A 16,946-nucleotide genomic window follows, 5' to 3' on the forward strand; every position below is an offset into this window, starting at 1 on the left:
TTATATTGTATAGTTTTGGAATATAGAGAACCTGACAAAGAGCTGCATCAATTCTGCGCTATGACGGGGAACAGTCGGGCCCGGTGCCAGAGGTAGACAGGCATGACAGTTCCTCCGACTCCTATATATCAGACCCGATAGACAGATTGAGGCATATTATTAGGTTCTTGTGATGGAGTGAGTGACAAAGTAGGCCTATATTTGAGAGCTGCATCCAAAAAGAGACTGGCATGAAAAGGTGTTTCATGAGCTCCCAGATACAACACAGGCACACCTAGTAAACAAACATGGAAAAGAAGATACACACAGCCAGGATCCACTATGCCTGGCTTATGCTTTACTGCAAGACAGTTTGACTGTTAATTGTTTATTCCTCAATCAGGTCAATTTTAGTTTTTATAAAACTTAACAGATCCTTTCAATTGACAGTGATTTAAAAGACCCATTATCAACTCAGTTTAGTTTGTTTGATCAAGTTTGTATGTGTGTACATGAGAAAAGCTCATTTGCATTTTGTAGACCACAAAAAATAATAATTTGGAATCTGTGGATAAAGCTGGGAAAGTGCTGCATTTTCCCGGCTTTATCCCTTGATTCCAAATTATTATATTTACTAGCATTGATGCACAGATGATGAGAATTTAACAGGATGGAACAATGCATAGAACAATTACTGTTGTGGTTTAATTTAAAAAGGTGTGCTATGTTTTAAGTCCCTTCATAACTCAGTGGCATATGTCAAAACTAATGGATTCATTTAACCCCCATTCAACCCCCATAGATCTCCAGGTTTGCCTTATGTTACCTTACGTTAGCAATTAATCTTCTTGCCTGTGCTATTATGGATAACTTTTTTGCAAATTATTTCAAAGTCAACCTTCAAAGTAGTTTCCTTGGAGGTGTTTGCCTCTGGTGCCTTATTTATATACTAAACTAAAAGTAAACTTGATATAATGACTTTTTCACTTTCTGTAACTACAGATTTAACATTTTCACAAACTTGATTCCATGTAAAGTAAATTAATCTAACAACTGTGTACTGTAACTGTTAAGTGGACGAAGTACAGAGACTTGAGTATGGGAATATTAAAAAGCTGTGATTGCTGCTTAAAATTTTTAAGGATATCTGTCGAGCAAGACAAAACATAGGCCCCGTCAGAATTTCTTGGTAATTTCCCGAAAACAATGATGCTTCAAAATCTTGTCTAGAGACTGCTGTTTTAATATGTAGGCCTACTAAGAATTCATTCACAATTAAAGTGAATTTTGTAAACCCCATGTATATGATGGCTTTACAGTCAGATTAATCATTGATCTAGATCTGTTTTCTACAGCAGAAGATTCATTATACATACCTTTCAACTGGAAATGGTTGTTTTATAATGGTTGGAGTTCCAAGTTCAATTAAAAACACATTTTTTGTCCCCGGGGGCCAATTCAAAGGCACATAGATCACTAAATGAACGACAGTGCAGCTATACTAAACATTTAACCAAAGATAAAGTGTCAACAAAAGAATAAAGTGTCTAGATGTAAGTACAAAGTTAAAAAACAGTGAACAGCAATTGGACTAAATGACATACTGTGTATGCAGTTTGTGAACAGATGTAAACAAAACTATAGCGCAGTACATAAGATATCTATCTATCTATCTATCTATCTATCTATCTATCTATCTATCTATCTATCTATCTATCTATCTATATCTATATCTATATCTATATATATATATATATACACACACAAATAAATTCACTTGTGCTTAAAGGTGAACACTGCTGACATCCAACTATTGATTTTATAAAGATTAGGCAGGCATAATTCTGTTACCGTAAACCCGAGCCAACTTGTTCTTCAAGACTTCTCACCTCTCTAACTTCCTTTTCTCTCCTTCTTCTCTTACTTCAGTTTCACCTCAATATAGGCCTATATATCGTCATTAATCACTTTACTGTGTTGGTGGGTAAAATTACTAAAACAATGGAACATATTCACATTATATTTTATCAATTTACCATTTAGTCTTTTAAAACTTCTGTGTAACCTTTTTCACAACAAGAAAAATGCCCAAGAAACGTAAGACTAAAACTCATTTTAAGGAATGTGCTGGTAATGACCTGTTTGTTCACTTGTAGGATTCCCCTGTAAACAAAAAGCATAATGTGCATGAAGCCTACATTCCACATTATAAACATGAAATAAGTTAGTAAATCTTCCTTCATTTACAACACCAACAAGACCCCCGACACACACCTCTCGCTTTTACTACTTACCATGTTTCCATGGTAACACAAAGCACCAATGATCTCAATATGTGAGACAGAAGACCCAGGCCAACCGGTTCTGCAAGCTGAGACAAAAGATTGATATCCATTAGCACAGACAAGGAGGAGTGACAAAATACTTGTTGTTCAGTTCATCTTTACTTTGACAACACTCACAAAGTGATTCATAGATTGCAGCAATATGACACATCACTTTGACAGTACCAAATAATTCCTATGGAACTGTTTTAGATCTGTCATAGCCCTCTGAGAATTGGGTCTTTTGTAAATTATTGTAGTATTGGTATTATCTTGTGTGTGCGTTTTTTAAAATGTGATGGAAATGGCCATAACAATGTGAAATGGATGGATCAACTATGTAATGCCTATTTTGCAGATGTTATACAAAGTTATCAAAAGAACAGAAATGTTGTTTGAAACCGTAATTGAGTATCGTGAACATGGTGAACTCCAGCTCAGCTGAAACATGAAGCAGTGGAGCCTGCGCAACAGCCGAAACAAGCAGCCGAAACTTAATCTGAACTCATTCATACACCTGTCATTGTCAAACCACACAGATTAAGAGAGCATTCACTTCCAGTTTTAGCATTTCAAAATAATGCTTTGACCCATGCTCATGCATAGTTTGTAGCCTACTCTTCCTATGGATCCTACAACTCCATTGGAAGAGCACAAACTATTCTTTGACAACTTGACTTGGCAATCATCAGCTAGCTTATTCAGTTTAACTATTATCTTCATTCATTAAAAAAAACAAGATCAATGTGAAATTCAGAGTTCTGTAAAAGTGAAAAATGCAGAGCCAGTCTCGTGTCAAACACTGCAGTTTTAATGTCAAACATCAAAGATAACAAGGCCAGACATTACATTGTATTTTACATTACATTACATTATTGTCCTTAAATAGTCTTAGACATTGGCTCAATGCTGTCAACACAGCCAGTCGTTTTGGTGGACTTTGCATTGTGTATTCATTCTGTCATGACAGTCAAAAATCCAGATGCAAGACTTGTGCAAAGTTTATTTACTTTGGATTAATCATGTGACCAAAGAGTATTTATTACCAATATTGATGAATCATATGTTTTAGGGTGGGAAACTGTTTCTAAACTAAGTCACTAGACTAGACACTATATGGATTTTGTGTCTTTGCACACTGCACCTTTGGTCACAATAGAATAAGAATGCCTTAGTTGGTGCGTTCTCTTAAAGCTGATGGACAATATATAGCCTATAACGTTTTTGTCGTGAAGGAGCATGTGGAAGAGTTTATGTTTATAGTTGCCAATGCTAATGTCATTTAAGCAAATTTAAATAACAACAACAACAAATTTGTTCAATATGTAGAGCTGTGGATATCTGAAAAGTGTGCTATTATTTTGGGCATGAAGATGCTTTCTTTAATTTCTGTAGTAAGAGTACAATTTAAAAATTCTCTGTAACGTTAAAGTCAATAATAACATATCAGGCTACATACATTTTTACAGACAGTGAGTTAAATTATATTTCAGAATGAATTAAAACAATGCATTAATGTGTGAAAGTATTTCGTAAATAGCCTTAAATAGTCAATTCAAGTGCAACGTTGAAAATGATGTTTAAAAATGTGCATTATATGTTTGAAATAGAATGCAACACAATTGCCCTTCATAAATACAAATATGTTTCAATAAAACATCTTAATATTGTGCTTTATAGGTTTGTATTTGTATGTTACGTGTTTGGGTATCATTAACAATACTGAGGTAAATACACCTCCTACAAAACGTTAGGCTTTTAATATTACACTTTTTAATACGTTTCTAAAGAAATTGTTTACAAATAGTAAAACCGAGCAACTTCAGTAAAAAAAAAAGGCAATAGGCCTACATGTTAAATTGCAGAAGCATGCTCTTATTTTCTACTTACATCGTCTCTCTTCCGGCACATCGTGCGCTCGTGAGCCGCTCTCTCCCCTGGAGCGCGTTCCTGTTTCAGAGTGTTTTCAGCGGACATCACAGAGGCTGCACATTCCTCTGTAGGCGCGGCGGACTTTCCCGAGCGGCAGGTTGTTTCGTGTTAGCTTTGGAAAAAAAAAAAAGATAAAAGAAATGTAAAGTGTGTCGACTCAGTGTCAGTGGGCTAATGAAGCTGTTAGAGAGCGTTATTGACAGGAGCTACAATCTGGTGGCCGCAGGTGCAGTGGTAAAGGGGCACCAGTGAGAAATGGACCTTGAGACGCAATCAGTGCTCGTTTTCAGGGAGAGTGACGGACTGGTCTGAGGTTAGGAGCTGTATTGTTTCTGTTTGTTACTTTTGAATTCATGTTATACCTACGTGATTTAATTGTTACCGCAGCCCTGGCTATTTAAACGATTACTGGTTAAAATAAGTAACTTTAACAGGCAGAACTCCTGCTACACCTTTGTATTGTAATATACCATTTAAAGGTCTGACCTTTTACCATTTGGAAATAATCCGGAAACCAGGATTGTGGCAGGTTTAATCTGCTGGAGTGACACCAGACAATTTAGCATTTTAATTGTCAGTGTTTATCACGTTATAACAACAGATTATTCATTATCAGTATCTTTTCAGCGGGTTTGCGGCCATGGCAGGCTGCTGGAAGGTGTGTCAACGCACCTGTCTCTGCTGTTTGTCAGAGGAGGAGAAGAGGACCATCGCTGTGGACAAAGAAATTAAGAGGATCCTCAAGCAGCAGAAGAAGAAGGAGAGAAAGGAAATTAAAATCCTCCTATTAGGTCAGTAACTGCATACACACCACCTCACACAGCTGAATGCCTCGTGGTTACATTTAGGATGGCACTATAATGCTAAATACATCTATCAAGCAAACTGAATAAATTACACTTTGGCTTTGGTTTAAAATGGAATCAAAGAAGAAACACCCTGCACACTGATCAAAACTGCTCGGCCTGTTTAGTAGCCTGCAGTCAAGAAAGAGAACTATGTAAAGCATGTGTCACTGTGTGGGTATGTAAAGAATGGGCCACTTTGGGATTGGTTATACCTGAAAACCTGACTGGCACCAGACACACTTTACAGCTGGTTTGATCACTTTGGTTTAATGGAGTTGTAAGCAGGAGGAAACAATATAGAACATTTATTGGACAATTTAATTCACATAAAGTTATCAATGAGTAATTTAATCCCCCTTTCCCCTGAATAAACACTTCAACTGGCTTTTATTTGCCATGTGGTAAAGTAAATGTCTCGCTTGACCTCTATTACATATACTTATAAGATGTCTTATTATTTATGTATTTTATTTTGGTGTACCAATAAACCTTACTGTTATCTAACATTTGACTAGTCATTTTCCCTCTGTAATTATTTAATACATTTTTTTTAAAGTGGGAAACTCAGTCTCAAACAAAACCCCTGTTAAAAAACTTTCAGGCAATACAATATTGAATGAATGATTATTTACCATTTATTTAACAAGTTTTTCTTTTATAATGCTCATTTTCAGAAAACCAATCAAAATGCTTAATCTGTGAAAGTGTTAGAACTTCAGCTAAACAGTTTACAGCAGGCAACCCTGCAATAATATGGAGAGACAGCAAACAATAATGTGAAATATTGCCCCATCGCACTTCCTCTTTCTCTGTTTAAAATGACAAAAAAACAAATGCTCATATACAGGAACAGGTCTGTCAATAAACCAAGACTCTTAAGCAACCAGCTGACAATTTGAGAAGGTTAAAGAAAGCTTGAAAGTGTCAAGTTTAATATTAATTAAATGAGGCCATCAAAGGATATAAATCCCATTTATTTGTCAAGCTCCAACCTCAGGCACAAAGTTGGATGATACCATGTCTTTGCTACTGTCAGAGATTTTTGAAAAAGGTGTCCGGTGCTGGTGGTAACAATGCTGATGCTGAGAGCACTGAGACTGAACAAAACCCATAAAGAATTGGACCTTTTTACAAGGCAATAAGCAGTGAGGAAGCTAAAATAATTAGCCCAAAACCAACTGGAATTTAAATGTATTTTTTCTGCTATTGCTTTTTTTCTCATTCCAAACAGATGTTTTTCACCAGAGTCGTTTGGGGGTTTGATTACTGTGTTTCTATGAATTGCTAAATACTTATTTACACAAGAACATTCATACTTGCAAGTACATTAGAGTTTTTGGTTCAGCTGACCTTCATGAGTTGGAAAAAACTCTAGAGGTAACCTAAAAAGACAGTCTCAAATCAACAAACAGGTAGGATAAAAAAAAGGACCTTCATGCAGTAGATGTTGTCCCTTTTGTACAGTCTTACTTGATATGATGATTTTCGGTGACTGTTATTTCCCTTTTGAACTCAGGCACTGGGGAGAGCGGCAAAACAACCTTCATCCGTCAGATGAGGATTATCCACGGACGAGGCTTCTCAGACGAAGAGAGGAGGACCTTCACCAAATGCATCTTCCAGAACATTTTCACTGCCATGAAGGCCATGACAGGAGCCATGAGCACACTTAAAATCCCCTACTCAAACCCAGAGAATGAGGTAGATCTATATTTGCTGTGACCTCAACTAAAATAAAACAAAACAGTGCACCCCCATAGAATAGGCAAGTAAATGCAGGCGTGTGTTTAGTTTTGGGATTATGCCCACATTAAACAATAGACATCAAAAGGACATAAACACATGGGCAGCATGTTGTTGTCTATAAATAGAAGCTGTCCCTATCATAGTGAACTGAGTAAGGCAGATGTTGAAGGATCACAGAGACTAGCCCTGACAATGTCTTCACTTTGTTGTAACAGGCAGTTTTTTTATTAGGATGACAACAAGATCTCGACATCACAGAGTCCTTAACAGTCTCTCTCTTTCTTTCAGATCTACGCCAAGTGGCTGCAGGATGTAAACACAGTGCAGGTTACCCAGCTGGACCGGGGTTACGTGGACGCAATCCGCCGCCTCTGGGCAGACTCAGGCATCCGTATCTGTTATAGCCGCCGCTGCGAGTACCAGCTCCTAGACTCCACAGAGTAGTGAGTATCTGTGTTACAGCTACACCCTGTGTCAGGGTGGAGAATCAGAGCTTACCGACAACGAGCTGCCAGAGATGATATCACAATGCATGAATGTGAGGAATAAGATACTTTGCAAGACAGGGCATTACATCTTTTTATTTTTAGTTTTAGGGATTCAAAGGTTGTTTTTACTGTGTAGTTATCAAACTAAATTTGCAGCGACCTTTCATTTTTATCATATACTTGTCTTCTCGGATTGATCTTTCAATCTGTGAAATAAACAAGGAGTCAATAAATGCTAATGAAAATTTATAAGCCATAGCCCGGCTAATGAATAACAGGAGAACATGTAGTTAACTTATTGTAGTAATGTTTGTTTATATCATACCTGACCTTTGTACCAAAATTAAGTGGAGCACACAATAGGAGTAGGGCTGTCACACGCTGCTTCATGCTTGTCTCAAAAGAAAATCTTATTGAAAGACAGAAATAAGGGGGGCCGGACTAGCTGTGTTTCTCTTTATACAATAACTTATTATGATTCATTTTCTTTTAAAAAGAAAGACACTCGAGGAATATCTCAGTCTTAAACTATCTTCTATTTGATTATTTTCTAAACATTTTTTTCACCTGGTTAAATATTTTCTGAAGGTAATGGTAGTTTTTGTTCCCGCTCCTCCATGTGTATTTAGAACTGCAGTGATTAGAATTTAGATTTATACTTTGTACTTCATACAGAGACCACTGGAGGGGGCTGCTGCTGTACAGACTGGTCTGCTCCCAGCAGTTTGTTGATAACACCAGTTGATCAAAGAGTATGCCGAATGTCTCTTGAGACAACAATTATCTTTATTAAACTGAAACCATCATGAAATTACAACAGGTGTGAGCTTCAACCTCCAACATGTCTAAGAACAAAGACTGGCCTCAGCCTGTCGCTGTTTTCTTTCTTTTCCATTAATTCTCTGCTCTGTGTTTGCTCAGCAGCTCTATCATCTCTGTGTGTGTATGATAAGAGACAGGCAGTCAACATTAGCAAATGACAGCTTATATCTACACAAGCTGTAAAGCTTGAGTCAGTGGTTGATATGGACTCCTTTCTTGTATTTTTAAACAGTGTTTCTTCATGTGTCTTGTTTGATTTTTATCAATGAGGCTGGATGAGATGATAAGATCTTTCTTTCAGCACTTTTGTAAAACTTTCTTTAACTTTTTTTTGTCTTTCAGCTACATGAATAATCTGGACCGCATCTCTGCCCCAGAGTACATCCCTACAGAGCAGGACGTGCTGCGAGTCCGATTCCCCACAACAGGCATCCATGACTATTCCTTCAATATAAAAAACATCACACTAAGGTGACCGCTCTTTAATCCGTCGGAGGCATGAATATAATACGGACACTATTCATTGCACACAGTGAAAAAAATACCAATCTCTAACTCTCATAGAGGCTTTGTCTGCTCACAGCTATTGGGACTCCTTCGGATCAGATTTCTCATGTCATCTGTACAAAGCCCCGAGCCGGATGGGGCTACCAACATCTGTTGCTATTTTTTCTTTAGCAGGCAAAATCCATGTTTACTTAAAGAGAACATTGTGTGCCTTCAGGAAATGACACCTTAATTTCAAGGTTTGGCTCCTCATCAAAACAACCTTTCATGAAGAAGTGATTTATCTCATTTCTGTCAAAATATATAAAAATCGGGTTTTTTACTTGGTAACCAGTACACCCTCCCTAGGTAGTATTTTTTTCAGAAAGGAGCTTTGATAAAGGAAAACAAAATGTAGTTTAATTTTTCAATCAGCTCTTTCCTGAACATGCTGTCGGTGTTGGTACAGTCTACTTCCTGAACAAGCAGCCTCGACTCATTACCATCTGTGGGAGGGCCACATGTGATTGTAAAAACAGTGTGTACGCATTATGACAGTTGCAATGTTGGTTTTTGTCTCTATTCCAGCACAGTTAATCTGAAGTTATTATTATTGTGTCGTTCAGGCAACCATTTCCCTTCTGTATAAACTTTAATAGAATCAATTACTGTGAACTGTCAGGGCTTTGATAGGAAAATAACTTTTATGGTCAATGCTGAAAATATTAAAAAAACAAAAAAACATATGCAATGTTTTTTTCTTACCCCTTTTTAACTCTTTTCTCCTTCCTTTGATAGGATTGTGGACGTAGGTGGTCAGAAGTCAGAGCGACGGAAATGGATTCACTGCTTTGAAAATGTCACCTCCCTCATATTTCTGGCATCCCTCAGCGAGTACGACCAGGTTCTGGAGGAGCGAGAAACCATAGTAAGTCACCATGTGGGTGTGTGTGTGTGTGTGTGTGTGTGTGTACTTGGCCTTTCAGAACTTTGTGTGTTTGTCTGGTAGACAAATATCTATCCGAAAAGCAGCCTGGTCGGTGAGTTGTGTCAAATACAATAAAGGAGGTTACAATATCAATTAGTAAAGGTGGGGCAAATCATAACTATTCAACCATAGTGTTGTTAATCTGTTCATCTCTTATATGTTTGCTTTATATATATAAAAACAAAACATCTCAGATCTGAGTGTCTTGGATGTAAAGCTGTCCTCCTTTACATGTTTTCTTTGATAATAAAGTTTAATCGATGATCAGAAAGAGAAACACTTTTTATTAAAGCACCCTGGACTCTGGGAAACTGGAATGAACATTATTAACAGTCATAAACACAAAGCATACAAGGATCAATTAAAACCCAAAACATTATACTGTTAACATGAGAACTGGATTTTCCCACCTATCAAGATTGAGCAAATAATATGCTTTATATTTAAATGGATTAATCTTGTAGAATTATATTTTTTAATTCAATTTAAAGAAATTGACATATACACTGTAGCTTGTTTAGCAATATTTAAATACAGTACTACGGTATCTATCGATATCTATCTATCCTTGCATACATTCATCTTCCACTGTTCTTCTCGGCCTAACCTTTTCACTGTCATTATCACAGCAGTCTTTTTTTTCACCAGCAGGTTTCACTCTAGCACAAGAATCCTCCCTCCCTTTCCTCCTCCCTCTCATCCTGTCACTAAGCCCTTTATCTCTCCCAGCCACTTTTCTGTCTGCCAACACATTCATTAACCTCCACAGTGGCCCATGTGCTCCAGACCCCCCATAAACTCCCCCCTCCTCTCTTAAATGGACCACTTCATCCCCAGCCACAAAAATCCTTCTTGCCATATCTTAAGATCTCAGGTTCTATTTTGACGGCATAAAGCTCGATGTCTCACCATGGCGTAAGGCAATTTGGGGTGTGTCTGACTGCATTTTGGTTTACATTTGCACACAATCTGGGAGCAGAGTGCAAAGACGATGGATTATGTGGCTTGATTATACATAAGTGTGTTTTAGGTGTAACATAAGTCAAATTAATCGGAGTGTCAGATCCAATGCCCTTTAAGAGTCAGATGCGCCTGCAAGAGGGCCGTTGCTTTTTACACAACAGATTTCAAATTTTTTTCTGAGATAGATCGAACTCTGGCTGGCTCATTTCATTTCTCTCTGCCCTCTTGCGGACATGAACACACAGAACACATACACAATATCGTATGAAATATGAATATGTATGTTCCCTGAATTGTTTCCACAATATGAGAAACAATGAGAAAAGACCTCAAGACTCGCCGACAAGATCAACAGGATCTATAACTAATGCTTTGTGAGCTCAACATCTAATACAGACAAGCTGTAAACATTTACTTTTCTATTCTATAATGGGCGTGTAATGGACAGTGGACAAACCTGTACTAATTTATTTGAACTATATTTTTGGTGGCACACAGTTATATATAAGTTTAAAATCATAAATTCAACTCTCAAGAGCATGCAAATGTGGGCTTCTGCATGGGTTTTTGTGTGTATTAGACATCTATCATGTTGGAGTGAGCCTGCATGGAGGAGAGCTTAGATAAAAACAGAAGCGACTTTCTTTCTCTCAGCCCTCCATCCCATTAAAACCAATTTAAATGTATCAGCAAATGCACTGATATTAATCTGTGGGGTAGATGCGCTTTTGCTCTCAAGCATCTTCTTAATATCAGGAACACACTGTGCCACAGACTTTAGATTTTAAATCAGGTTAAAGTGGTCTAAGGCATCATTTTTTGCACCCCCCAGATAGGAGCACAGCAGCTGTTCACCTAACCACAACCAATGTTTAAATACACCTTAAATGGAGTGCAAGTATTTTTTCTCTTCAAGTGAAAATCACACGTCATCTCTGAAATCCCATTAGCACAATTGTATCCAACTCGTATTGAGCTAAAGCGCTTCAGCTTCACATATCTGATTTTGTGTCCTTCTTCAGAACCGGATGCGTGAGAGTCTGGCACTGTTCTACACCACCATCCATTCTCCATGGTTCCTCCAAACCTCCATCATCCTCTTCCTCAACAAGACTGACATCCTAGCTGACAAAGTCCAGACCTCTGACCTGCAGAAATACTTCCCCAGCTTCCATGGTAAGATGTGGAACCCTGTGTGTGCCTGTTTAATTGTTAGTGAGGTCTTATAAAACTAGTTTTTTTTTATACAAATTTAGTTGTCATTTTTTGTCAAGTTACATTTTTCACTTTGTGAAATGAGGAGATTTGCTTTCATCATTGGTTAAGAGTGATACAAAACAAACCCCAACACTATTAGAAAAAACTCTGTTCAGAGCTGCTTTAGCATACAGGTGTTAGCATGCCAACATGGTTAAGAAAGATGATGAACGAAGTAAATGTTATAGATAATAAACATTTTCTTTTAAGCATCGTCAGGTTCACATTTTTATCATGCTAAGGCCAAAGGCTTTTTCAAGTCTCTTGTGAGACTTTACACTCCTGCTTGACATTTTATTGGCTCAAGATTTAGTAGACCTCAACTTCTAGTCTATGACGTTGTAATGTACTGGGATGTTAACATTAATGTGTCTTTGGCTATTTAGAAAAGTACTATATAAAACTCATGTATTATTATTATTATTATCATCATCAATGTAAACATTGTCATATTAAACCAATTCTGAAATTGCACAACCAAATCTCTTCCCCAGAGTACCAGGTGATACTTAAAGTGAGGTTTCAGCTACTAGAGATAAGATATTTGAAAGGTACTGACAGGAAAAAATAGGACAGAGCATATTCAGTTGTCTATTTTAACTACTTCAATTTCCGCCTGTTGCTCATGGATGGGTTTTCCTGTCACAATGTAGACTCAATTATGTCAGACATTAAAGACGTAATGATGTTGTTTTCCTCCAGAAAGTTATTTTTTGTGCCCAGCTTTCTCAGCACAACCATTTGGCCAGATTAAAATTAATTTATATTTCCAAGATTATGTTTGAAAAGTGATTCATCCCTCAGTCTGAAGTGGAAAGACTCTCCCTCCATTTCTTCCCTGGCCCCCACAAAGCCTTGTGTGTGTTATATAAACACACACGCGTGCACACGCACACAAACATACATGTGCAAATGAGTCACTTCCAGGTGCTTGGTGTGCTTAATGATGCGGCTGCTGCTCTGCTGGTGTGAAAGGCTGCCAAGCTTTGCCCTCACAGTCCCCACCTCCTGCAACAACCCCCCATCACCACCCTCTCTTCTTCTGTTACCCTTGGCAACCACAGAGAGATACTTTGCTTCCCGTAAGCACTATACCCCACAAATCTCTGGGATAAATTTGTAAAATATGTGTGTGTGTGCGTGTGTGTGTGTGTGTGTGTGTGTGCATTGTGGGAGTTTGTGACTGCAAGCAATTACCTGTTGTGTGTCTGTGTTTCTACAGTGCAGACACTGTGTTTTAACAGCAGCATTAGCAGGGTAAAATAATGACTCACATAGGGTCAAGCTGTTTAATGTCAATTTAAGAGTTCCTACCCTGGCTGCTCTTTGCTGCCAACGTTGCTTTCGCTGCTTTGTCGCTCCTATTTCTGCTACTGGAGCTACTTTCAAAGGCTGCTGTTGTTATTTGTCCTGCAAACTGAAACACATTGCATAGTGAGATATTTCATTTGTTTGAAAAAAAAAAACTGATCACATTGTATACACTTTTGTGGCAAGAAAAATGATTAATTCTGAAATGTGCGATGCTAGAATAATGTCAATTACTGTGTGTAAAAGTGTTCAAGAAATGGACCTCTTATTCTTGTTCATGTTGCCCTTGTTGGTAAGTCAAGTACAAATCATTTGTTTGTGGTCTCACAATGCATAGATTTGGGCTGCTGTGGAGGTTATCTTTAAATAGTTTATATCACACAAATGAGCTTTCTATCAATGTATGGCATGATAAATATTTATAAGCAGCATTTAGATAAATAATTTTGATACTGATCTATCTATCGCTCATGTTTCTGTTCACCTCTATCTCAGGTAAGAGGAGAGACCCAGAGGATGCAAAGAACTACATATGCGAACTGTATAAGCAGCAGGCCGTCAACCGGGACAGGAGGGAGGAGTGGAAGACTGTGTACCCACACTTCACCTGCGCCACAGACACACAAAACATCGAAAAGGTGTTCAATGACGTCAAGGATATGGTGCTGCTCAAATCTCTCAAGGACTACGGAGTCATTTGAACTCAGTGGTGACAAAACAGGATGAAAGCGTTGGATTTTTTTGAAGAAGGCCAATATGATTACTCCTTTCTCTCGTAAGAAATGCAGGATGGTGATCGGAGCATTGCCTGTTCCTCATGCTTCTCCACCTCCTCCTCTTCATCTTGTCTCTCGTACTGTCGAACTGAAGAAGCAGAGGAAGAAAAAGGTTTGCACTCACTTTAATCACCATCACTACCACACTTAGTCCTCTTCTTACCCTTAAGTAGAAACATCAAGATGTTAGGGAGATTGGGAGTAACAACAAGACTGAGTGACTGAAGTACTGTGATGCAATTAACGGAGTAATGACTTCTACAAGTGGACAGGGGGTCATGCTTGAGTACACCATCCAGTCGCACACACACATAATTATCGTTTATTTAAACCCTCCAGATGTATTCAGGCATAACAGATTCTCCTCCACAGTAAACACAAATAGGTTGTATTATGTTGCGAAGAATGGCAATAGATGGGTTACATTATACTGCAACTTGTTTATATTAAACGTCATGGATCAGAGGAATATCTGTTGTTGATACGTCTCATTAAAGAAAGTTCATTTTAAAAAACACTGCCCTCCTGTTAAAATCTGTATTGATTACTGTTATCTAACACTGCCAATATTTCTTATTATCTGTTTTAACATTTGACCTAATCAATAAGGTGCAGGGAGATTGGGTAACAGCTTACATCCGTCCTTACAGTTAATTTTGTTTAAGAAAATGAAGAAACCAGATTCCTTAAACTAATGGATATTTAAATATTTGAACACGAGTGCATATGTCTTGCAGGAGACATCAAGAGGTCTCCAAAGGTTATAGCACAATTTCCTCCATTTGTTACCCATTTATTTCTCTCTCCTACTCAGGGAAACATAGTTTTTCTATGAAAAAACATTTAAATGTGATAATCAGGTAGCTGCACACTGAATAGGGAGGAATGTTTTAGGTGGGTTTGTAATTTGTTTTGCTCAAGTGCCCTTATTAAGTAACACGCTCAATCCTTATCTGCCCCAGTGGCCCCACTTTCATGTCCTATCCAAAGTTAAACAAAAATGAACTGATGGATGCAAAAAAAAAAGTGTAAAGTCCTGATGATCAGTCATATCAACAACCTGAAATATGTTCACTACTGATGTACTGCCCAGAAAGACGAATTACATACATGACAGAGGATACAAGGAGATGGATATAATGAATGTTTAACATCGGCCACTCGATCACTATACTACTTGCTATGCTAGATTTGCAAAAACGTAAAAACTAGCTGGTGAACTACTACACTTCAGTTCCTGTCAACTCTATGAAGTGTATCCGTCAGCTCATTGTGAAGAACTATTATTATTTTATGTCCTGAATTTGTTTTCTTATTTATCCTCTGTGCTATAGACAACCAGTTGTTGGTTGAGCAGCCTAAAAGCCAGATGGGATGGATCATTATGAAGGTTTTTCTTTAACTGATAGAAAAGTAAATATAAACCTGTATGCAGTTTGCCACATGAAACTGAAACCTGATAACATGTCATTACATGTTATGAGGTTTCAGTTTCTTTCCAAAAGTCTGCTGCCTTCAAGTGTCCAAAAGAAATCTGTTTAAAGTGCTCGAATCTCTGTTTTACATGATGTCAAAAATTCTACCTGCCTAGTTTCTAAAATGTCCGTTTTCTAATTTTTAATGTCCCTCTGACTTCAGTTTACAAACAGCTTACAGCCAACAGAAGATTCCTGATAGGTTTAAGTGTTCAGGAGCTCATTTTATCAGTCTCCATTCAACGTCTGAGCTGAGTCGACTAATTTATTGCTGAGAGATTCTGTTACGTTTTATTTTTTTCTTTCAGCTTAATTCAATAAATACACTCCTTTATAACCAATGTCATTACATTTGAAAGAAAAAAACCCACTTAAGAACCAACAAGTTTGAAAGGTCACCAGTGAAGGAGCTGAGACTTGTTTGTCCTACACCCGATTGGGTACTGAGTGCTAGCTAAAGGGTAATGCATATTAATACAAGGTGGCAGTGTGAACTCTCTGTGGGGTCCTATTTATATTACTTAAAGAGGGGAAGTTTATGATTTTGATTGGAAGTTAAAGTTGGCCCCTATGTGCGTCATTCAACGTTGAGGGTGTGTTGAGTGGAAAATTATGATTTTTTTTTATTTAACTGACCTTAATGGGAAGCTTTTTATAGCTCACACTGTGTTTATTGTACATGGTGTGTATAAAATGTTTGTGATCTCTTCCTTTCTACACAGATGTGCTACTTGTTTTATGGACTCTTTTGATACCTTCAAACAAAATCATTATTTTTTATGTATATTTACTTATGTCCTTTTGATTGATTTTTTAACTGCTGTTTTTTAACATTGGTACACAGATGTGAGTAGAGAGAGAGCGTATGCTGACTAAATCTTCTGCTTTGAAAAACCTCTCATACGTAGACAATAACTTATGTCATTTAGACTCAGGTGAAGGAAGTGGGCAATTATAGTTTATTTTTATTTAAAATAAAAAAATGTTGACTCAGATTGTTTTGTGTGTCTTCCCTTGCTTATATGTATGCCTAAATAATATTTGTGTCACTGAGATTTGTTTTTATTTCACCACACTGTCAGACTGTCACTAAGACAAATTGGTCTTACGTTGGAATCACACTACTGAGACTTGCTGTTTGTAAATAAAGCAGAGCAGGATGTGCATTGTATGGACACGTTAATTTTTTCAAAGCGGACACATTTCCATGAACTGGTTTATGTGCGTGACTGTTAAAGATTTCCTCTTACACAACTATAAAGGGAAACATTTCAAACTTAAAGACAGGTAAGGCTTTGTACAGTTAGATAACAGTCAATTATCTGATTAAATGCCATCCAACTGGAGGATGTCATCATGTTCCTCATAGATGAGGGACACATTTGTTCTTCAAACAAATTCAGTCACAGTTTTCTTGGAACTTCATTACTGTGATGATTTACTGATGTACACTCTGTACACATAACATGACATATTTCCATAACGCATTAAAGAGGGGTGTGTCAGTGTGTTTAAAGTGTGCTGTCTGTAAAACAATGATGGTACTTCTTG

The 16,946-nt window shown here is 37.5% G+C and overlaps 1 protein-coding gene across 1 annotated transcript; it reads left to right on the forward strand.

Annotated features, from left to right (window-relative positions):
- The first annotated feature begins 4,223 nt into the window (after positions 1–4,223).
- On the forward strand, positions 4,224–16,511 carry gna15.1 (guanine nucleotide binding protein (G protein), alpha 15 (Gq class), tandem duplicate 1). Its single transcript, XM_079350374.1, has 8 exons — positions 4,224–4,548; positions 4,863–5,026; positions 6,600–6,784; positions 7,118–7,272; positions 8,482–8,610; positions 9,424–9,553; positions 11,599–11,752; positions 13,640–16,511. The coding sequence occupies exons 2-8, from the start codon at positions 4,876–4,878 to the stop codon at positions 13,843–13,845; spliced, it is 1,110 nt and encodes a 369-aa protein (XP_079206500.1). The 5' UTR covers positions 4,224–4,548; positions 4,863–4,875; the 3' UTR covers positions 13,846–16,511.
- The last annotated feature ends 435 nt before the right edge of the window (positions 16,512–16,946 follow it).

Source organism: Symphodus melops (genome assembly GCF_947650265.1).
Source record: "Symphodus melops genome assembly, chromosome: 8".
NCBI lineage: Eukaryota > Metazoa > Chordata > Actinopteri > Labriformes > Labridae > Symphodus > Symphodus melops.

Bases quoted from the DNA above. Each gene is read 5' to 3' on its own strand.
- gna15.1 (XM_079350374.1), top strand. From the start codon at position 4,876: ATGGCAGGCTGCTGGAAGGTGTGTCAACGCACCTGTCTCTGCTGTTTG. The intron at 6,785-7,117 runs GTAGATCTATAT...TCTTTCTTTCAG, and splicing joins ACTCAAACCCAGAGAATGAG to ATCTACGCCAAGTGGCTGCA. The intron at 7,273-8,481 runs GTGAGTATCTGT...TTTGTCTTTCAG, and splicing joins CTCCTAGACTCCACAGAGTA to CTACATGAATAATCTGGACC.